The sequence below is a fragment of the Salvia splendens genome, chromosome 8, assembly GCF_004379255.2.
Source record: "Salvia splendens isolate huo1 chromosome 8, SspV2, whole genome shotgun sequence".
Lineage (NCBI taxonomy): Eukaryota > Viridiplantae > Streptophyta > Magnoliopsida > Lamiales > Lamiaceae > Salvia > Salvia splendens.
Window position 1 is genome coordinate 27,466,423 of NC_056039.1, and position 23,052 is coordinate 27,489,474.

Consider the following 23,052-nt stretch of genomic DNA (forward strand, 5'->3'; position numbering starts at 1 on the left):
TGGAGTGTTGAAGCTTGTAACAAGGATTGAGAAGGGAATCCAGATATTGATGGAGTTTTGCAAGGACAAGGTGGAGATTTGTGAAAGTGTGTCCATGCAAACTACTGGAGCTCGGCTTCTGAGCTCGGAAATGAAGCTCGGCTTTGAGTCCGGTTGTGATCGAGTGGTGGAGCCTCGGCAGCTCCGAGAAGAGATCAAGAAATAAAGCTCGGCTTTGAGCTAGCCGAGAAAGGCAGTTCGGTTGATAACCAAGAATGGCAGTTCGGTTGATAGCCGAGAAATGCAGTTCGGTTGCTAACCAAGAATGGCAGTTCGGTTTTAGCCGAGCAGCGGTTATAACTAACTTTGGGAAATAGAGTTAGTTGGATTTTATTTCTTGATTGCATCTTGTATAAATAGCTCGATAGAGCTCAGTAGTGAGAGACGCAGAACACAGATTACACACACAATTAGAAGAGAATTCTTGCACTAGCTAGCGTTTGCTTAGAGTGATAGATTGTGAGTGTGAAGTTCTTGTATTGAGAGTTCCATCAATAAGATTCCGGTCATCTTCTCCGTGGACGTAGGTGGATTATCACCGAACCACGTTATATCGTTTGCGTGCTTTATTTCCTCGTTCGTGCGTGTGTGAGATCGGCGGTATCACGACCCAACATTATCCATGTTATAGATTAAGTCTCCATAATAAATGTTCTATCTTGGAACGAGTCATTTTAGGCAATGAGTTGTGCTTCATTTGATTTTTGAACATATCCTCTGCTCGTGGACCGGGTATGGAGTCGGGAATCAGTCCTCTTCACGTTGACCGGACTTGTTATACGTCGACGATGTAGGAGACAATGCTGATATTAATTTGGTCCGAGACTTGGGATAATCTTTTGCAGGCCGTAGTGTAGTTTAGATTATTGCTCGGCAATGGGTGTGCATAAACTAATCATAAAATTAATGTTTTGTTTCAATTGGTAGTACATATGCACGTATGATCTGTGGACAATAAAGAAGTAGTAGTAGTCGTAGAAATAGAAATAGTTTGCGGTTGTACTATTGTAGAATATCGATGATGGAAGAGGAAAACGTGAGCAGCAGCACAATCTCAAAGGATGAGGATGAGGATGAGGATGAGGATGAGGACGCCCAGCTTCCGGGTTTCCGGTTCCACCCCACGGACGAAGAGCTTCTATCTGCGACGCAAGGTCGAAAAGCGGCCCATCCTCCTCGACCTAATCCACCACGTCGACATCTACAAATTCGACCCATGGGATCTTCCAAGTATGTTACTTACATTAATTTTATATGATTTTGGTGATAATAATTTGGTGAGGCACAGCCACAGGGGAGACAGAGTGGTACTTCTTCTGCAGAAGAGGGAAGAAATACAAGAACAGCATGTGGCCAAATAGGGTGACTCGGTCTGGGTTCTGGAAGGCCACGGGGATCGACCGCCCCATCTTCTCCTCCCACCGCGACTGCATTGGTCTAAAGAAGTCCCTCGTCTACTACCGCGGATCAGCTGGCAAGGCCACTAAGACCGACTGGATGATGCACGAGTTCCGCCTCCCCGCCACCACCCAACAGGAACCAGTAAGCCCACTGCTAACTCCGGGCCCTCCCATGACTAATTTAATTCTACACAAATCTTATTGTTACAATATGTTACTACTATTATCTTGTCTATCAAACCGAATGCCACCCACACTTGCTTCGGTTTGTTTGTGAAAGCAATGGCGCAGTTGCCTCATGTGTCCCGAGATTTAATCCCGATGGCCACGTTTTTTCTACCAACTTTTTTCATTCTTCTTTCTGTTTATGCTGTATTATTTGTTCACTTTACTTTCTACTTTTGGGAACATAATTTCTATTTGTTCTCTTTAATTATGTTAATTTTAATTCTTTGTCACTTCATAATTACTTTATTCCATCATTATACTCATAGTAAAATATTTAAATAAATACTCCCTCCGTCCCACAAAGATTGTCCCATTTTTCTATTTCCGTTCGTCTCACAAAATTTGTCCCATTTAACGTTTTACCATTTTTTGTAGTGGACACCATATTCCACTTACTCATTCATACTCACATTTTATTATAAAACTATATAAAAGTAGGAATCACATTCCACTAACTTTTTCAACTCATTTTTCATCACATTTTCTTAAAACTTATGCCCGGTCAAAGTGAGACAATCTTTATGGGACGGAGGGAGTAATATTCTATTGTATTTGTTAATAATTTTTATTTTCGCTGATATTTTATATTATCATAAAAATTCGTTTCCATTCAATAAACTAACGTTAAAACTGAAACTATTGATTATTTCAAGGTCCCGATGTCACAAACATCGAAAAAAATCCTATAACTATTAGCAGTAATTTGGGCCCACCCATCGAAAAACTTATGGCTTCGCCACAATATTAATTTGGTTTTTGTATATGCAGGAAGTGTGGACACTATGCCGAATACTGAAGCGAAGCGCCTCCTACAGGAAGAATGTGCCGGACTGGAAGGATATGGCGGCAGCGAAGAGAGTGACAGCTGTGGCCGTGAGCTCGGGGGCGTGCGAGCAGAGCTACATCAGCGTTACAGCTCCAGTTGTAAAGAAGCAAGTATCAAGTGAGACCAGTGTGGAGAATCTTCAGCAGCAGAATCAATCTTCTTCGAGCTATAGCACATGAATGAGTTTTTGAAACACGCGGATTGGGAAGATCTTCAATCCATTCTTGACTGCGCTGCTGTTGCTGTTGCTCCTACTCCTACTCCTACTCCTACTATATAATCGTTTCTCTTTATGAGTTGATTATCATCTACTAGTATATAGTTAGATTGGAATGAATAAGAAGGAAGTGGCAGGGAGACACACCATGTATAGGGAGTAATAGTTTTGTCAAAGCAGGTTTGCTGTTATATATAGTACTCCACAATACATGGATCCTTCCTTTCTCTGCCATTTAAAGAGCCAGCTTTCGTCGTTTTGTGTTGTCTACTTTTATATTTTAATTTTACTCCCTATGTCCACCATTTAAAGAGCCATTTTGGGTAGTCTACTATTTATAGAATCATTTACTTTATTTTATTTTTATCATTTTATCCATATTCCACTAACTTTTACACTCACAATTCATTATAAAACTAATACTACTTTAAATGAGTCTCGCATTCCACTCACTTTCTTTTTTTACATTTTTTTCACAAAGTCAAACAATTTCTTAAAACTCATGCTCAAAAGGCTCTTAATTAAAAAGTGGACGGAGGGAATATAATAAAATGTGAGCAAAATGAGTTAATGAAATGAAAGTACACTATTAAAAATGAAGTGAGATAATTAATAAAGATGTACCAAAATAATAAATTGGGACGGGAGAGGGAGTAACTGTGATCATTATTTCTAATTAAACTGATGAGCTCAAATTAATACATTTAAACGCGTAATATTCTTATCTTTTGTTTATATTGTTTTTTAATAATTTGTTCTTTATATCTTTTTTGGATTAATACTATTGTAAAATTCAAACATTAAAATTATAAGGTATAATGGCGCCTGATATTATAAAAAATTTCAAAACAAATAAAAATTTTACGAACTTTGTTGGTATATAATATCACGAATATAAATAGTTATTGATTTTTTCCCACCAACAACAAAATCCTGCTATATTTCATTTGTATTACATCACATAAGATATAGTTACTACTTAAAAATTATACTGATGTGATTACGAAGTCCCTAAAAGCCAGATATGCCATATCCATCTCATTTTAATGTAATTGGATTTTGTGATCGGTGGAAAAAATTCAATAACTATATAAGTTCGTGATATTATATGCTAAGTTTAAAATTCGTGGGAATTTTTTTTTTACAAGTTTCGTGGTATATTATGCGTCAATATCGCAAATACTCCCTCCGTCCACGAAAAATAGGACACATTGTGAATGACACGGGTTTTAATGTGGAATTGGTAAAGTAAGAGAGAGGAGAAAAAATTCAATAACTATATAAGTTTGTGATATTATATGCTAAGTTCAAAATTAGTGGAAATTTTTTTTAGAAAAGTTTTGTGGTATATTATGCATCAATATCCCAAATACTCCCGTCGTCCACGAAAAATATGACACATTGTAACACGAGTTTTAATATGGAATTGGTAAAGTAAGAGAGAGGAGAAAAAAGTAAGAGAGAAGTAGTGTTAGTGGAATGTGAGGTCCATATTATTAGTAAGAGAGAAGGAAAAAAAGTACAACCTCCGTCCATAAGAGTCTATTTTTGCCATTTTAATTCGTCCCACAATAAGAGTCCACTTTCACTTTACTATAACTGGTAAGTAGACCTCACATTCCACTAACTCATTCCATACACATATGGAAGTGAGACATCTTACTCCACTAACTTTTTCAACCCACTTTTTTTTACATTTCTTAAAATCCGTGTCGAGTCAAATGTGGAACGGATGTAGTAAGAGAGAAATTGTTGAAAACTTTCATTTTTTAAAATATGCTCTATTTTTCATGGATAACCAAAAATGATAAATGTGCTCTATTTTTCGGGGACGGAGGAAGTAATATTTATGGATATCGTGACTTGAATAACATGGTCAACTCAAAAATATTTATCTTTAATATTTTTACTTTTGTAGTTAATCATTTAATATAATTGATGGTTTCATCAATATTTAACCAGGATATATATTTCTATTTAATTTTAAATATATTTAAGCTAAACATGTTATTTTAGAAATATAATCACAATTATCCTTCTTCTGTCCACTAAATGTAACCCATTTTTGTCATTTCGATCCATGCACAAAATATTGTCCACTTTATTTTTATTTTGGTAAGTGGACCTCCACTTTCTACTAACTCATTACACTCACATTCTATTGTAAAATTAATACATAAAAGTGGGACCGATATTCCACTAAGTTTTTCAACTCTCTTATCTTCACATTTTTTAAAATCTGTGCCAAGTCAAATATGGATAATATTTGGTGGACGGAGGGAGTAATTGAATATAACAATAGTTTCTAGTATCGTATAAATGTAGGATCCACATTCCACTAACTTTAGGAAGTATTCCCTCTGTTCTACTGCATGTGATTGATTTTTGCTCGGTGCGGAATTTAAGAAAATGATATTTGTTAAGTTAAGTGGAGATAGGCATGCACAATCCGTACTGGCCCGGCGGTTAACCGGCGGTTCGGAACTGCCGGTTCATGAACCGGAACCGGCACCGGCGGTTTCACGGTTCAACTTGGTCGGTTCAGGTTCGCGAAAATCATGAACCGTGAACCGGCGGTTCAACGGTCCCAACGGGCAGATTCCGGCTAGGGGCTTAGGGTTGCAAGCGAGGGTTGCAGAAAAACCGCCGGTTTGAACCGCCTGTTTCCGACGGTTCCGGTGCTTTGTCAGGTGGCAGAGCGTAGGGTGTAGTGTATAGGCCTGAAAACCGGTCAGAAACCGCCGGTTTTGGCCAGAAACCGACAGTTTCCCTTAGAAACCGTGGACTGAACCACCGGTTTTGGTTCGAACCACCGGTTCTGGCGGTAAACCGGCCGAATTTGAAATTTCAATTTTTTTTCTTCCAATTTTACTCTTATAAATACCCCACTTCCCCCCTCATTTTTACTCACCCCATTCTTGTGTTAACAAGGATTTCATTTTCAATCTCCCTTTCTCCATTCTCTCCTCATTCTCTCTAATTGCTCAAGTTGTTTACTAGTTACTACTTACTACTATATTTGTTGTTGTGTTCGTAATTTACCATTTATTCCATACTCCATAGTCCATACATATTCCATTCATACTACTTTCATTTATCACTATGTCTTCTTCTCATGGTGGACCGGGACGTGGTGATTGGGGCAAAGGAATTGCCCAAGATCAAAGTAGTCGTCCCTCAAAATCAAGGAGACCTAGTCGTCGAGAAGTTATGGAAGAGGTTTCCCGAGTGGCGGCTGAACGCCTGCAAGTATGTTCTAAAAAATAAAATTATTTTTATAATTCATAATTTCATAAGATTGAGTTTTTTAATTTTTTTTGTATTCCTAGTTAAACTTCAACTTATATTATATTTATAGATAGAAGAAGATCATAGAATGACCATGCTACTCGCTGAAATGCATCAAGGTGGGGGCGGGGGCGGGGGCGGTGGTTCCCAACAAAATGACGAGTACGACGTGTCTATATTGTCGGACTCGGACAACAATGATGATAGATCTCATTCTCGTATTTCGTCTAGCACCGGCGGAAATGAGGAGATGCCTCCTCCCCCTCCACCCACTAACACTACAAAAGCTTTGAAATCTGATATTTTTGTTAAACACTACAAGAAGGTCCCGGTGGAGATTCCAAGTCCTCATGATCCGGACTCTCAAGAAGAGACATCGGCGTTTCATGCGTATTATAACTATTGTGATAAAGTCTACAAATTTGCGAGTGGTGGGGGATATGGCACCCTCCGTCATCATTTGGTGACAAAGCATCCGGTAGAATGTGGCACTACCTCTACCCAAACCTAACTAAACTTCCAACCCGGTGGCTCAGGTTCGTCAGGTACGCCTCTTTTTAAATATGATCAAAAACATTTTTCTGACGTTATGACTAGATGGGCTGCAACGAAGCATTTTCCTTTTAATGTTTATGATGACAAAAAATTTGAGGTTACTATGCAAAGTGGTTTAAACGTAGCTATAAAAAGAATAGGTCGAATGACCGTTCAACGATCTACCGTTAGACAATGTTTAGAGAAAAAGGTTGAATTATCACATTATTTAGTTAACTTGAGCCACAAAGTGAACATTTGCTCAGATGTATGGACTGATTGTTTTAACCGGCATTCATACATGGGCATTACGGTTCACTTTGTGGACACTAGTTGGACTTTGAACAAGCGTTTAATTGGTTTTAGAGAATTTGAGACACCACACACTGCACCTGAAATTGCTTCTTTAATTATTTAAGTTTTGAATGAGTTTCAATTATGCAATAAGATATTTTCTATTGGTTTTGATAATACAACTGCCAACACCGCAAGTATTAGTGATTTGGTTGCGGCTTGTGCTCCAGTTATTGGAGGTAAGTATTTTCATCCAAGATGCATATGTCATATTTTAAATTTATGTGTACAAGATGCGCTTGAATTATGGCAAAAGCATGTTAGTCCTATTAGAACTGCAGTTAGATTAATCCACCAAAAGCCAGCTATTGGCAAAGCTTGGAAGAAATATTATCATCAAAAGAATGTAAGATATACGAATTTTACTATGGATGTGTATGAATTCTACTTTGATGCATAAAGATTCTTTATGTGATTTTTTTAGAACTTATCACGTTCATGATTTATATCTTTCGCATAGTTGTTGGGAACATAGTGTGACTTTATTTAAATTGTTTAAATATTTCAAAAATGCTACTGTTGAATTGTCGGGTGTTTATTATTGCACTGTTGTTCGTGTTTTAGAGCATTGCATGTATATATCACTTGGTTTTAAAACTGCAATGAAAAATGCTTCCCCTTCACCTGAATTGATGTGTGTTTTATATTATAAGATTGAAAAATGACTTAAGTATTTCAGTGAGATTCCAACGGTATTTTTTATTGCAAAGGTCTTGGATCCAAAATGGAAATTAGCCGGTACCTCCAAGATTTATATTTTTATTATAACAATTTGAGTTCTCTTGATCTTGGTCTACTTCAAGCAATCCAATCGGATACCAGTGACGAATTTGGAGTAGACCTCTCCGAAACATTTCAAATAAACCTTCGAGTTTAATTTGCGTGCTCTCTACACCAAATTGAAACCAAGTATAACAATACCCACCAAGTCAGAAGACCCCCCCTCCTCCACAACATAACTACGGCTTCGCATTTCAAGCCGATTATGATGACCCAGACGCACAATCCCAATTAGCCGACCTATACAGCTACAGCACCGACGGAAGGTCCTTAGGTATGGTAATTGAATTAGATTTATATTTCGATTCACTCTTTTCCTTTGGTGATGAAGGTCCTACTCCTCCCGCCTAAATCGACGTTCTCGATTGGTGGGGAACCCATGAGAAAGATTTTCCCATACTTGCTTCAATGGCCAAGGAGATTTTCCCATACTTGTGTCAATGAAGGTCCTCCCGCTTTTAGTGTTGGCTCACGTGTGTTGGATGAATCAAGAAGTAAGCTCTCCGCGAAAAATATGGAAACCGTGATGTTACTTGATGATTGGGCCAAAGCTGACGTTAGAGAACAAGAAAATGATTGGGATGATCGTCAGGAGGGATCACAAGATGAATTCACCGGGGATGAATCATAGGCCAACCGTCAACCGTCGGCCAAGCCAAATAGGTAAGTAAGGTAAGAGAACTATGCGGGCTTTGATTCCCTAATGCAAATGAGCATTGAGGATACGTATGCACCTCAACTTAAATTGAGCTCAAGTCATTTTTCCTTTATTTCTTTTTTTTTCCATTGGTTCCTACTTTAAAAATATGCAAATACAATTAAATAATTGTATTTGTATATACTCTAGTCGATGAAGTAGATTTATCTATAAGGCTAAATCCGGGAAACTTTTGACAATTCTACTATAATTGTTGATTGTTATACTAAACTTAACATTTAAAGTTGAATTGCTAAAGGTGTCCTCAATTTAGTTATGTAGAAATATCTCATTCCCCGATTAAGAGTATATATACTTATAAGTTTTTTTTATAAGAACTTCTAAGTCTTTTTTGTAATTTATAATTAGCTTCGTTGTTGACTAGTAGTCTCGTTTGTATTTAAATTTTTGTTTAAGACTTCAAGATCTCAAGATTTTTGTGATTTGTAATTGTTGTAACGTGTAATCTCAATAAAATTGCAACTTTCATCGTGATTTTTTGAATTTTATTTACGCACATTTCATACATAACAAATAAAAAAATGCAAAAAAAAACTGGACGAACCGCTAAACCGGAACCGGCGGTTCAGGCTGAAAACCGGCGATTTTGAACCGCCACTTAAACCGGTGGTTTTTTGAACCAGAACCGCCGGGACCCTTGGCGGACAGGTTCCGGTTCATGGGAAAAGTGAACCGTGAACCGGCGGTTCCTGAACCGTGTGCAAGCCTAAGTGGAGACAATGAGATGGGAGAGATGAAAAGGTAAGAGAGATAAATTGAGAGTGAAGTACTACGAAAGAGTGTAAAGTAAAAAAAATTAGAAGTTTTGCTTTTAGTTAAAAATAGAAATGAATCACTTGAAGTAGGACAACCAAAAGAGGAAATCAATCACTTGTGGTTGGACGGTGGAACTATGTAATGTATCCAAAAACATTATCCATGATTTTAAAATGTGGATGTCACACATTTTTATTTCAAAATTTATAAAGTGAAAAAGATAGAGAAAAAGTTATTAGACTATTAATAGTAAAAAATGAGACTTACTTTATTATTGAGAAAAATTTGCAATAAATATATTGAGATTAATTTTTGGGGACAATCAATGAGGAAACATGAATATTATTGTGGGGATGTAGTATTTTAATACTCCATCTATCTCTAAAGAGTATGAACTTTGGGTTCGGTATGATTTTTAATTAATAAGAGAAAAAGTAAGAGAGAGGGGGAGAAAGGGTAGTGGAAATAATGTTAGTGGAGAGTGTGGTCTACATAATTATAATGGTATAAGTGTTAATGATAATAGTATAAGTTGTAAATAAAATGATGTGTAGGGATAGTATATTGTTTGAAAAATGAAATAGTTCATACTCTTTGTAGACGGAGGGAGTATTGAATTTCATATATATGATCTAATGTATTAAGTGTAACGGTCTATTTTTATGATTAATAATTTTTGCATGAGATGATGATATATTTAAAATGAAGTGTAATTTTTTTTTTTTAAGTTTGTGAGAGAGTTGTTCAATGCCTCCATATTTCCAGGGTTCAAAGAGCTCAATTTTATACCTTATTTCCCTCCTATTTCCTCTCCCTTCACCAAATTTCTAACTCTCTTTGTTCTTCTGATTCCGGAATCTCATCAATTCTTTGACACGATCACCATACTGGTATGTCATTTTCTGCAATCCGTCATTCCTCTCTAATTTATCTCATTTGGCATGAGTTGTTTATAGCTTGACCTAAATCAGATTCGTTCCTCTCTCTTTAATGTGGATGATTGAAAATTTCGCAAAAAATAGTTTCCACTTTAATGTCGATAGTTGATGTTTCTTTAATAATGGTTAAATCTTATGTTGTGGCAGAATTGTAACAGCATCGATCAGATATTTCTGCTGTTTGATATATTCATAAAAGAGGTTGGATTGAATTTTCAAGCATGGATCTTGATCATTGCTACTTGCTTGATCAATTAGTATCATATATCGACCATTTTCCATATAATGTGTTTAGAGGTGTAAAGTTCTTATCATTTTGATTGATGAAACTATTTAGATGTTTTATGGCTCAAGTAAGAACCATTCGAGCAAAAGAATCACTCAGCCAGCTATTTCATGTTACAGTATATAATGCATTTCATTCTCGATTATATGCTCATGATTTGTTTTCAATGGAAACATTAAACAAACTTTACGAGTTTCCGGGTCATTAATCACCATGCGCGCACCTACTTCTTTCCTTATTTATAACTAAATACAATTGGAACACTTTTGTGTACAGATGGCAAAATGTTGCTGGATTATCTGCTTTTTGGTGTTCTCATCCCTTGTCAGTGTATATGAAGCCAGTCCTAATCGTGGTGATTCTGACCAATTATATAAGTAAAGCTCGTCCCTTGCCTTTTGGTTTCACATTGAAGATAAATTAGTTGTTTGCATTTAGCAACTTTACCAAGTTAACTTACTCTATTTTGTTGGAGTCACCTGCCCGAATAATTTTGCTATGGGTTGAACTTTTTCTTTTATGTACTTTCAGGGCTTGTTTTTCACAATGCCAAAGGACTGCTTGTGTTGGGGCAAAATGTTTCTCGTGCTGCAACTCGGCTTCAGATGGTTCTCTCCTTGATGGCTCTTGGTACAAGATAAAGAATCTTTATTTTTGGTGGAACCAATGGGACTGCCAAGGTAACTGTCGTTACCATTGTATGCTTTACAGAGAAAAGGAAAGAACAGAACTTGGATTGGAGCCTGTTAAATATCATGGAAAATGGCCTTCTCGGTGTCAATATGGATTCCAGGTTGGCTGCCTTAAGAGTTGAGCCAAGTTTTTTTCTTCCATCTATTATTCTCTTGACTTGTTTTACATATGCGCCTGATAAGATGTCCTCAGTTTGCACAGGAACCAATCTCTGTAGCCATTTCAGCTCTAAACCTTGTGATGCATTTTCATGGTTGGCGTTCTTTCTCCAACCTCCTTTATTACAGCTTGCCTTTGAAACCGGATAAGACGCCATTTTATGATTACGCTACCCTCTTTAAAGTTTACGGTCTCCTGGCTATGAATTCATGGTTTTGGAGCGCAATATACCACTTCCGGTATTAATTTTTCATTTGATCTTATGATGTTATCCTTGATTTCTGTTTGCACTAAGCCTAAGGAAGATAAAAATGTACATTAATCCAAAACACTACAACACTCTGTCCAGGCATTACTTAAATTGAAAATTTTTGACACCTTTTAAACCTTCAATGCAGAGACATGGCCTTGACAGAAAAGCTAGAATATTCATCTGCTGTTGCATTTCTTGGATACTCAATTATATTGGCAATCATTAGAAGCTTTGGTTTAAGAAGTGATGCTGCCAGAGTCATGGTTGCTGCTCCAATCCTTGCATTTGCCACCACACACATTTTGTTTCTTTGCAACTATAACATGGACTATGGTATCATCTCACATCTTTATCTTCATATGATCTGTTATCTTTATAGGTATAGTATGTGTCCTTGAGAGGTATCTCTCTGTCACAACTCACAAGTCCTTCCTGAACATGCATATTGGAATACAAAAGTGTGCTGAACACACTTACATATAGGTTTTAGCAGTTGTGACCCTCTAAAATTGTTGACAGAGTGGAATACAAAAGTTTGCATTGGCATTGGCATTGCCCAAGTGGTGAGTTGGGCAGTTTGGGGTGGGACGACGAATCTTCTATGCAGATGGAAGTTGTGGATGGTGTTAGTAGGAGGTGCATTTGGTGTGGCGGTGAAGATGCTAGACTTCCCTCCTTATCAAGGAATAGTGCATGGTGAAACTGTTTGGCAAGCTTCCAATATCCCTCTCACATACATTTGGTGGAACTTCATCAAATATGATGCTGAGTCCAGAACAGTCGACCTCTTGAAGAAGGTGCGATAGTGTCTGCCATTTGGATTTGCATATAACATCTTGTTTCTCAGTTTTCTACAACCTTTTTACTGTAGTAGTTTCCTCGGTTTTTCTTTCAATAGCTTTGCTTATCACAATCTATTTCTTTTTTGTTTTGTACATGGAGTTGTGCTACATCGGTTGGGAATTATTTTGTACTCCCTCCGTTTCTCAAAAATATACACTCTTTACTCTTTAATCCGTCCCACAAGAATATGTATTTTCCAAATTTAAAAAATCTTTTCTCTCTAATGGGGTGAGACTCATTCTCCACTAACAATATTTTATTTACTTTTTTTCTCTATTTCTCTCTTACTTCACCATTTTACATTAAAACTCGTGCCGACTCCAAAGTGCATATTCTTTGGGGATGGAGGGAGTATGTTGTCTTTTCCGAATATCCACTATATACACTTTGACATCTCACTAATATGAATATTCATAGTTAAAAGTTCAAGTATTCCTTCCAACAACTATTTCCAAACATATTTGAAATTCGCAATCAAATTTTTTTATATATATTCCTCTGGTTTCATACAAATAAATATTCTTTTTTTTTTTTCATGTTTCCTATAATTAGAAACTCTCTTATTTTTGGAAAGATCACACAGTCCGCCAACACTAATTTCACTACTTTTTCTACTTTTGTCTCCTCTTCTCTCTTAATTTACCAATTGTACATTAAAATCCGTGGCAAAGTTCATATTTTTAGAAAACGAAGGGAGTATTATTTTGATAGACGGATAAATAAAAATTTAAAGATTGGGTCATTGTTAACTTGAATTTGTGATATTTAACATCAGGCAAAAGTTAAGTACATGGAGAAAAAATAATCCCTCCGTCCCAAGAAAGATGGCCGTTTCTTGGGCGACATGGAATTTTATGTAATTTTATTTTGTGTGTTAAGTGGAGTGAATAAAATAAGAGACAAAATAAAGTAATAATAACAGTATTTTAAAATATTTTTATTTTTAATAGTGAGTCATTTTAATTGAGACAGACTAATTAAAAAAGAAAATAAATGAAGTATTTTAAATAATTTTTTTTTTATCATTGAAAAACCCGTGGTTGAAGCAGCCCGAAGAAAGCCCAAATCCAAAAATCCCACAAGCGATCCAAGCAAATTACACATACTTTGGGGACGTAGTTGTAACTTTTCTAATTTATTAGGGTTCGAGGAATTGAACAGCTATTACTGCTCAGATTCATCTCTCTTTTCTCTGTACCCGCAACAATTCCAAGTGAGCGTTTCTCTCTCTCATTCTTTTCTTCAATTAGTTCCTCCACTCATCATGAATTAACTTGCAATTCTACATTCATGCTGCAATTTTATCGTCTATGATTTTATTTTGATCTCTGTGCTAGGCGGAAATGGCGACCGAACAAGCTAAGCCAGCTACTGACGAAGTAAAGATGGATCTGTTTGAAGATGATGATGAATTTGAGGAGTTTGAAATCGATCAAGGTTGGTAATTCTTTTTTAGGGTTTAATTAACTGCTTAAGTTTGATTTCTCCTTTTGCTAGATGTTCTGTTTATTAACTTCGTCAGCACGAAAACAATTTTATGCCTCCTTTTTTTCTGAGTATAATCTGTTGCATCTTATTATTGCCTGAGACTATAATCATGAAGACGAATCAATTTTATTCGCTCTTGATTTCTGAGTATAATCTGTTGCATCTTATTATTCCCTGGGTGAATCAAGATATATTTTCATGATATCTAGATCGATTTTGCAGTATTTTTTACTTCTCTATGAGTAAATTTTCGCTTCACCGCAGGGCTCTGGTATATTGTAATGAGACAGGTGCATAAACCATGAAGCAGCGTTTGAAATCCCCAATGCATACAGCTACCATTTTTATTCTAGCTAATCACACATATGATCAATGAAATTTCTCTATATTGGAATTAATGTGCAAAAACATGTTTGGAACATCTCGAGTTGATCTTCAACTAAATGCTAGTACTTATGTGAAAAAGGCTAGAATCATTATTTAGGCCTTTCAGTGTATGATTGTTTGTGAACAATGAACTTGTAGCCCATGCTTGGGTTCATGGTTTGTAATCACATTTGTTCATTGACTTAACATACTTGACACGGAATCCTATTATTGAACCCTTTCTTAGGTGGAGAAAAGTTTCCCTTGGGTACCAAACAGCAACTAATAAGATACTTTGATACTATGCTTGTCGGTTATATAGTCTCTATTGATTTATGTTGATCACATAATAGTAGTAAAATAATACTATGCACTACTCCAATTTACCTGCCTCTTAAGCTGGATTTTCTTACCCAAGCATTAACTTCTTAGATGGCAGAAAATTTGAAATCTGGTTTCCATCCTTCTCTGAACTTCCGAGTAATTTATGCTTCATTACTAACCATTTTCATTATATTTTGTATCAAATTTGTTTTCATTTCCTTCTTTTTCTATATGAAAATTCCCTGTTCCTTGTTCCACTGTTCTTTCTTAGATTATTATCAGCACATCTTGGAAACAGTTTATTCGAGTTGGTTTTTTACGTGCTACTTTCTCTGATTCTTCTCAGAGTGGGGGGACAAAGAGGAAGGTAAAGAAGTAGCTCAGCAATGGGAAGATGACTGGGATGATGATGATGTCAATGATGATTTCTCCCTGCAGCTGAGGAGGGAATTGGACAGCAATGCTGAGAAGAAATAGGGCAGAACTTGAGTAGAGTCTGCTGTATGTTTTGGATATATAACCCCTTGATTTCAAACTCTAGTATAATGACTTGCCATCATCTTCTTGCTTCTTAATATCTTTGATTCGGTAAATCACCTTCATCTTTAAAATTCGACCGATGAAAATACACCCATTGTCAGTAATTTGGTTATGTTGTGGGATTCAGTTTTGATTACAAAAATTCTTGAATTGAGGAGTTGAGTTTTCATTGCTTCCTTTCAAAGATATGAGAAAACTTTTGTTTGGTGCTTATCAGCTGACATAGTTATTTTTTGAAATCCTATATAAAATTGATGATATGTATCTTATGGATTGAGATGTATTGGTTGATTATGTATACATGTATAGAGTATGTTAAACCTAACTGAATTATTTATAAAATTTACTAATTTTTTGTGTTACATTTACAGATACAAAACGTACTTTGTTATAAAACGTTGTTGAAAATGAAAGGCTTCTAGGTAATATTGCTTAAAGTGTAATGTGGAATCTAATACAAAACGTACTTTGTTATCATCTGTTTATATATTTATTTCAGCAATTTATTGTCCAAAGACTAGGAAAGTTGACGATGAAGGTCGTTCTTGATTTTTTTTAAATAATAGTATTAATATGATATGTTTGTGTTTAATTCAACTATTGCCTGTTTCTATTTGCCAACATCTCTTGTCGGCGGCGGATCCAGACCCCGCAAATAGCCGGGCGGAATTTATATTTAAATATTAAATATTTAATTTAATATTATTTTTAATAATAAAATAAATAATATTATATTAATATTTAAGTAGCACTAGCTTTGTTAATAAAATAATATAAACATGCTTTAGCTTGCAAATATGTATTATTTATTTTAAAATATAAAATTATTGTAAATATATATACATTCTAATCATCATAAATATTATATACAAAAGTGATATAAGTAAAGCACAAAATATTTAGATTTTAAAAATATTTAAAATATTTATTTTGTTACATAGAGAATAATTAAGATGCATGGATCAAATTATAAGGGGGCCGGGGAGGGGCGACCGCCCCCTCTTGCCCCTTGATCCGCCACTGTCTCTTGTCCAACAGCCTGTTTACGTTTATTTTTTGTTTTTCACAAACTATTATGCTTTTTATTGCTTTTCACACATTATTTTATTATTTGTTTTTCAAATAGATGAATAAAACTTATTTAAATTTTAATTTACGGTCATAAAGCAATGATCTCCAATATGCACGAAAAGTTATGTAATGATCATTAGGACGCCAATAAAATTTTAATTTAAGTTCATTAAATAGTGATTTTTAAGATCACCCATGCCAATAAATATTTACACATTAAGAGTCTTAAAGTAATGATATTTGTAATTAAAAATAGCATTTTAATTCATCCTCGATATAATGCCTTTTTTTAATAACAGTTTCAACAAATGATTCCTCATTTACCCCATAATTACTCAACAATGATCCTCCATATTATTCCTAGCAGTTAAAAAATACACTATCTACAATCAATCATGATTATACATGATCTCCAATGATAACTTGTATTTTAAAATCAAATGGTGAGTGTATTATTGAAAACTGCATTATGAACTAGTGAACTAGTTAGATCTTAGTAAAATATGGAGTACTAAAATCAAAAGTATTTTAGACCATCAGCAGTGGGGCGCCCTAAGGCGCGCCCTATGGCGCGCCCTATGGCGCGCCACGTCAGCATTTTTATCCTCCTCCTTCTCCACCTGCAGTGGGGTGCCCTAAGGCGCGCCCTATGACGCGCCACATCATCATTTTGTTGTTTTGTTTAATTAATTTAACTGTTTTCAAATAACACGTAACTAGTAAAAAAACAACTAAATAACAAGCGGCGAAGTTTTAATAATAAAAAAATTACACCATTCAACTAAAAAAAGAAAACAACTAAATCGGGTCAATTTCCAACTTCCTACGCAACTCATCGAGTAATGCACGGAGATACTCGGCGTGCCATCGTCCGCGGCCTTCACAATGGGGCGGACGATGGTCATCGTCCGCGGTTTAAGTCGCGCCCGAAGCATAGGCCGCGTCTATCGTCCGCGGCCTATGCCACACACCCACAGTGGGGGCGGACGATGAATGGCGCGGACGATGCGCGCCATCGGGCGTGCCATCGTCCGCCCATTGCGGATGGCCTTAGCTTGACCAAGAAATAGTGTTATTAGAGTAGTTAGGCCATCCACAACGCTGTCTCTATACCGTCTCTTAAACCGTCTCTTAACTACTATTTGAGCACTATTTGAGGGCCCCACTGTCCTTTTTTCCTCCATCTCTTAACTAAGAGACGGAGGCTGCAACGCTCCGTCTCTTAACCGTCTCTATACCGTCTCTTAATTACTATTCATTCAATTTAATTTATAATTTTTTTTAAAACACAATTCAATTTAAACAAACACACTTTATTAAAATTAAAACAATATTACAACTTAACATTAAAAAAGCGAAGACATAATTAAAATTCTAAAAAAATAAAAATGACATAATTTAATATTCTCCGCCAAAGTTTTCCCAAATGTGCTCAATTAGATCCTCTTGGAGTTGGGTGTGGGCGCTAGAGTCGCGTGTCCTTGCCCGAATAGCCAACCGTTCTTGTATAGATGGATGCGCTCCACTTCGCGGCGGACTACTTGCAGTTGAGCTTCCGGGGGATTCGGGGTCGAACCAATTTCCGGCATCGGGTCCTTCGTCTCGGACAATCATGTTGTGCAAGATTATGCACGTATACATGATGTCGACCATGCTCTCCATGAACCACGAACGAGCCGGGGCTTTGATGATGTTGAAGCGCGCTTGGAGAACCCCGAACGCCCTCTCCACATCCTTGCGCGCAGCCTCCTGCTTCTGCGCAAAAAGAGCCTGCTTTGGGTTCGCTGGCCTGCCGCACGTCTTCACGAAGGTCGGCCACTTCGGGTAGATGCCGTCGACGAGATAGTACCCCATTTTATACCGTCGGTTGTTGGCGACGAAGTTGATGGCCGGCGCTTTACCATCCAAAACTTCGGTAAAGAGGTCGGACTGTTGGAGCACGTTTACGTCGTTGTTCGAGCCAGGGACCCCGAAGTACGCGTGCCAGATCCAAAGTCGGTAGTCGGCAACGGCCTCGAGTACAACGGTTGGGTGGGTGCCTTTGTGGCCGCTCGTGTAGGAAATTGGAGTGATAGAGAGGATTTGAGAGGAATAGATGTGTGTTTGTGTTTGAAATGAGTATGGAATAGAATTATTTATAGAGTAAAAAAATTAAAAATTTAAAAAATGAAAATAAATATTTAACGGTAATATTACCGTTTGAAAAAAAAAAATTTTTTTTTTATTAAAATCGATTTTTTTAAAAAAAAAATGAATTATTGCGTCATCAGTGACGACGCCCACTCGCGGGCCAGCGAGTGGGCGTCACGCACGCATGGGGACGTGCCACGTGTCTCGGGCGCGTGGCGAGACAGCTCGTCTCGTGTCTCTCCGAGACGAGCTACGCGACGAGCCGGTCGCGAGCTGGAGACGAGATGGCCGCTGCAATGCGTCTCGCGGGGGTCTCGTCTCTCCGAGACGAGACGCGAGCCCGGCGCGAGACGCGTTGTGGATGGTCTTATAGTCGGAGTCAGTGTCACATGAAGCGTAGCTGAATTAACAAATCTTAATTGAGAGTGGTTTGCGTTAGGTACATAATTTAATGATGCATTTAATGCCTTAATAAACACCACGAGAAAAAAACCATACGTCATCTCTTTCGATAATACTTAGGTAAACACTCTTTTCTATCATAAGTAGTTTTCCAACTAGAAATAATGAAGATTAATTTTATTTTAAAAGAAAATTAAACGAACATAGGAAATAGATCTTGCAATATCTAATTGGAATTTCAAAGGGGAAAAAACTAATGTATTTGGTTCTTTACACATATTGTTTGAGATAACTTCTAGAGCAACAAACTTAAACTTGATGAGACATTGTCGCCATCTGTAATTAATGAAAGGGATTAATGATCAAACTACTTGCTTCCATTTATTAATAAAGGCCTTCGTGCACGTGGCAACTTCTATTGTTATTGTTCCATGATGAACTCATACCAAATTTAATCAAATTAATGTGAATTACTTTTCATTTATTTATATGCTAATTGCTTGTTAGTAATAACAGTAGCACTTTAATTGTCATATTTCACATTTATATTGCATTTCGTCAGCTCTCATTTGAAGTTGTGCCTAATTCTCATTCAATTGCAAAATATTTATAATTATATCAAGCTTCCTCCGTGGAAATTTTGGAAAGAAGAACAATAGAATTGGTGGTGGTAAAAATTATGCAGACGTCCAAAATAAATTATTGTTCACCAAGAAATAAGCTAATACGGAGTATTTGACTTTGTTATGTTGTGTTATTGACTTATAATTTGTGTAATTCTTTTAGATGTTGATTATTGGAATATGGTTGATTTGAAGTTGTATTACTTTGAATGTTATGATTTATTTTTTATTTTGCTGGAATTTTATTGATTTGAACATAATCCATATTGTTAAAATATTTTTATAATAAAATATGAGTAAAATGAGTATATAATATACCTTAACACGGATATTAAAACACTGTTATACAAGACTATAATTTGATTAACATCATTGAGCATGTAAGAATATATCTTGAACAATCTGATTTATGGATCACATTAGAAAATATGCAGTACTTATTTTATTTTCAAAAAGATACTAACATTTTAGTTTCTCTTTTACTTTATTTTTTATTTTCTCTTCTATTTCATCTCTCCTATATTTTATTTCTTTTATTTAACCTAATAAATATAATTTTCTTTAAGTCTTGGATCAAAAAGAAGTTGATAAACTGTGAAGGAACGTAACAGAGTATGAAGTAGTATTACATTGTACTTCTTCAAAAATCAATGAAAATTGCAAAATTTCATATGTAAAGGATAGTTAACTTAACTCCACCTCCCATCTTTAATAATTGTGGAAACTTAACTGTTTCCTGGAACACGTGTATGAGTGACATTGGGGTCATATTCATTCATATAGGACAATTAAATATATGGTTAGGTTAAGTGGGCTAGACTAGTCCCAAAAATATCGAATTCACAAATGTATATTAATATGGCTACATAGTTATGCATACATACCTCAACTGACTTTATTGTGTACATCCAGTTCTGACTTTTACATTCAATTATAAAGACATTTATTTTTTAATTGATATATAATGCTACAAGGCGTTCACTTGTATAAAAGAAAATGAGCCACCTCATTTAATATCTCTTTAGAGCGTTGAGTTCATTCATTTGACCACAATTAAATCCCATTTTAAACTCCTAAGGATTCACGCATATTAATGCCGCCATAATGCCACTAAATTTGATCAAATATAATCATTTCAACCCCTATAAACTATTCGAATATTTTAATTATATTCAAAGCATGAAATATATGATTTGACATGTTATTTTATCTGATTATCCTTGTACGAATTCGAAAATAAAAGTTGCAGGACCAAGATGCAAAATTGAATAACCTGAATGGGAGGCAGAGTATAGTAAATGAGACAGAAGAAAATCAATTGCTTCTCTTCACACGTTAAAATCTATCTCCAAATCCGACTACAAAGCACATTCAACTCAAAACGGCATTAACTGCAATTAAAATTTTTGCTGACAAGAACTCTTCTGACAAAGTAGGTGTGTGTATTCAAAGATGGTAGGAAGATATAATTATCATTTATTATTAGTTAGGTGTATAAATCTATTACATTGTGCCTTAATTTCCCTTTTTAATGCGCATTTGCACCTTTCTTTGGCGCCAAAACAATACATTTTCCTTTTCTAACAAATACAATCTCAACAATCAAAGTATTGTAAATTAAGATAAAAAAGAGAATGTGCATTGAAATTGATCATATCTTTAGCTACATGTAAAACCTTTATATACCAATTCTTTAAAAGCTTATGAAAAAAATAAACGTATTTCTCTATCTTTACAAAAAATGGGAGCCAAGAAATATGAAATATGGCTCTCTCTCTCTCTTTATCTCAAATGGATATGTTGAGATCAATTCTAGGCTTCTTGAAAGCGAGAGGCAACGGCACATTCGAGTTACACCGAGGGCACTTCAGATTGTTGCTCGAGATGAGCACGTAGAGGAGACACGTAGGGCAGCCGGCAGCGAAGGACGAGGACGACCTCTCCTCCTGATCGAGATCGATGTCCTTGATCGAGGAGGAAGAATTCAACGGCAAAGGGGATGATGACTTGGACATTGAAATTGAGCGCTTCCTCGTGGTCTCCCTCTCCGCCCTCTCGAGGGCGGACTTGACCTTATCAAGGGTGCATACGCTCTGGTACGTGGACGAGGAGGAGGAGAGGGATACGAGCTTCAAGTCCAGCCCCTCGTCATCGAAGAGGTTCAGCGTCTTCTTCTTCGATGACGGCGGGAAGTTGAGGTCTTGAAATGCCTTGCTGCTCTTGTTTTCTGCTGTTGTTGATGATGATGAGTTTGAGGGATTGCATATCTGCAGATACACTTTTCCTGACTGGAAATTAACCACACAATTGATCAATAAATTGAATTAGCTACGTCATTAAAGATGATTACACAAATGAATACGTGAATTAGTGTATATTGATTGCAATTTAATGAATAAGTAATTAAATCGATGAGATTTAATTTAATCGATGAACATATTTCCACCATTAACACCTTTTAAATCAGGCGGAGTGAATAAATTCAGCATAATTAAATTCAATAAATACCCCAATTAATTTCCACATACTGTAATTAGTCTCTCCAAAATGCAAAATCAAGATAATAGAAAACAAAATCACGCCATTCTTCACCACAAAATAAAAATCGAATACGGTAAAATAAAAACATCAGAAAAGAAGAATCAATTATCATGCATAAAGAGATTGTACCTTAAGGTCGAGGCGCTTCTCCCAGCCGCAGGGGACTTGCAAGTCGAGGTCCAATTCCTTCGAATCAAGGGTTGTACATCCCTCGAGCAAGTCGCGGGTGATCGGAGCCGTCGATTTGGGGGAATCAGCAGCATCGGCGCCGTTGATCAATCTGACCAATGAACTGACATCAGCAGCCATCTAATTAGTAGAATTCGGAGCAGAATTCGCAGGAAAAAAGGCCAGAGAGAGAAAGGGGGGAATGAAAATGTTTGAGTGGAATGAGATTGTCACGCTATAAATACAACAAAGGGGAAGAAGAGGACGAACCAAAATCACCACCTATAATTAATTAAAAGGTCATAATGAAGAATTGAATGTGATCTTGATTTTATTCGGATATATATGAAAGTAGTAGGAGTAGAAAGTGTTAATTTTGATTTGGATGGATTTGGGTTAGAGAGAGTTGAGATTCTTGGGGGGTGCAAGTGCAATAAATGCGCAGAGAGAAGAGGAACACAAAAAGACAGCTGTGAATTAATGCAAGGCACAATACAAAGACCATTTGGCTTCCTTACCTTAAATAAGCCATTATAATAATGCTGGTAATGACTGCTTTTTTCTTCTCTATTTTGTATCCATTTGCGTTTATGATTTTTAATCAGTCCTCCACGCCCTGTTTGGCTCCATCAATTTCAATTTTAATTTTAATTTTAATTTTAATACTCCCAAATTCAATTTACAAAGGAAGGGCTGTAACTTGGTAACCTAACCTCACGACAGTGAATTCTATCTACCTGTATTCTTTTCCTTTAATATTTGTGTTTGGAGTGTAGCTTTTGTACTTCCATACGCAATAGGGTCTTGATTCGTGGCCTCTGGCTCACGACCGACCCTGTTGCAACTTCTGTATTTTATCGGTGGCTATGAAAAAAAAAATTACTAGTAATTTACTCCCTCCATCCCTTAAAATTTGGCACAATTTGACTTGGCACAGGTTTTAAGAAATGTAATAGAAAGTTGGTTGAAAAAGTTTGTGGCATGTGGGTCATACTTTTATATATTACTAGTTTTAAAATAAAATGTGAGTGAGAATTAGTTAGTGGAATGTGGGGTCCACTACCAAAAATGGTAAAAGTGAAAGGTG

General features: G+C 36.2%; 3 protein-coding genes and 1 pseudogene across 3 annotated transcripts; 3 read left to right on the forward strand and 1 right to left on the reverse strand.

Annotated features, from left to right (window-relative positions):
- The first annotated feature begins 1,060 nt into the window (after window positions 1-1,060).
- On the forward strand, window positions 1,061-2,672 carry LOC121746007 (annotated as a pseudogene).
- A 7,244-nt stretch (window positions 2,673-9,916) lies between these two features.
- On the forward strand, window positions 9,917-12,342 carry LOC121744096 (post-GPI attachment to proteins factor 3-like). The gene is made up of 6 exons (XM_042137538.1): window positions 9,917-10,030; window positions 10,641-10,741; window positions 10,896-11,157; window positions 11,250-11,455; window positions 11,615-11,802; window positions 11,989-12,342. The coding sequence occupies exons 2-6, from the start codon at window positions 10,641-10,643 to the stop codon at window positions 12,273-12,275; spliced, it is 1,044 nt and encodes a 347-aa protein (XP_041993472.1). The 5' UTR covers window positions 9,917-10,030; the 3' UTR covers window positions 12,276-12,342.
- Window positions 12,343-13,379: 1,037 nt separating this feature from the next.
- Window positions 13,380-15,083, forward strand: LOC121743078 (protein DELETION OF SUV3 SUPPRESSOR 1(I)-like). Its single transcript, XM_042136264.1, has 3 exons — window positions 13,380-13,525; window positions 13,650-13,749; window positions 14,837-15,083. Exons 2-3 carry the CDS (start codon window positions 13,656-13,658, stop codon window positions 14,965-14,967), a joined length of 225 nt encoding a protein of 74 aa, XP_041992198.1. The 5' UTR covers window positions 13,380-13,525; window positions 13,650-13,655; the 3' UTR covers window positions 14,968-15,083.
- Window positions 15,084-20,873: 5,790 nt separating this feature from the next.
- Window positions 20,874-22,378, reverse strand: LOC121742899. The gene is made up of 2 exons (XM_042136023.1): window positions 21,927-22,378; window positions 20,874-21,544 (listed from the first exon to the last, which is right to left on the reverse strand). The coding sequence occupies exons 1-2, from the start codon at window positions 22,104-22,106 to the stop codon at window positions 21,044-21,046; spliced, it is 681 nt and encodes a 226-aa protein (XP_041991957.1). The 5' UTR covers window positions 22,107-22,378; the 3' UTR covers window positions 20,874-21,043.
- Between the last annotated feature and the right edge of the window lie 674 nt (window positions 22,379-23,052).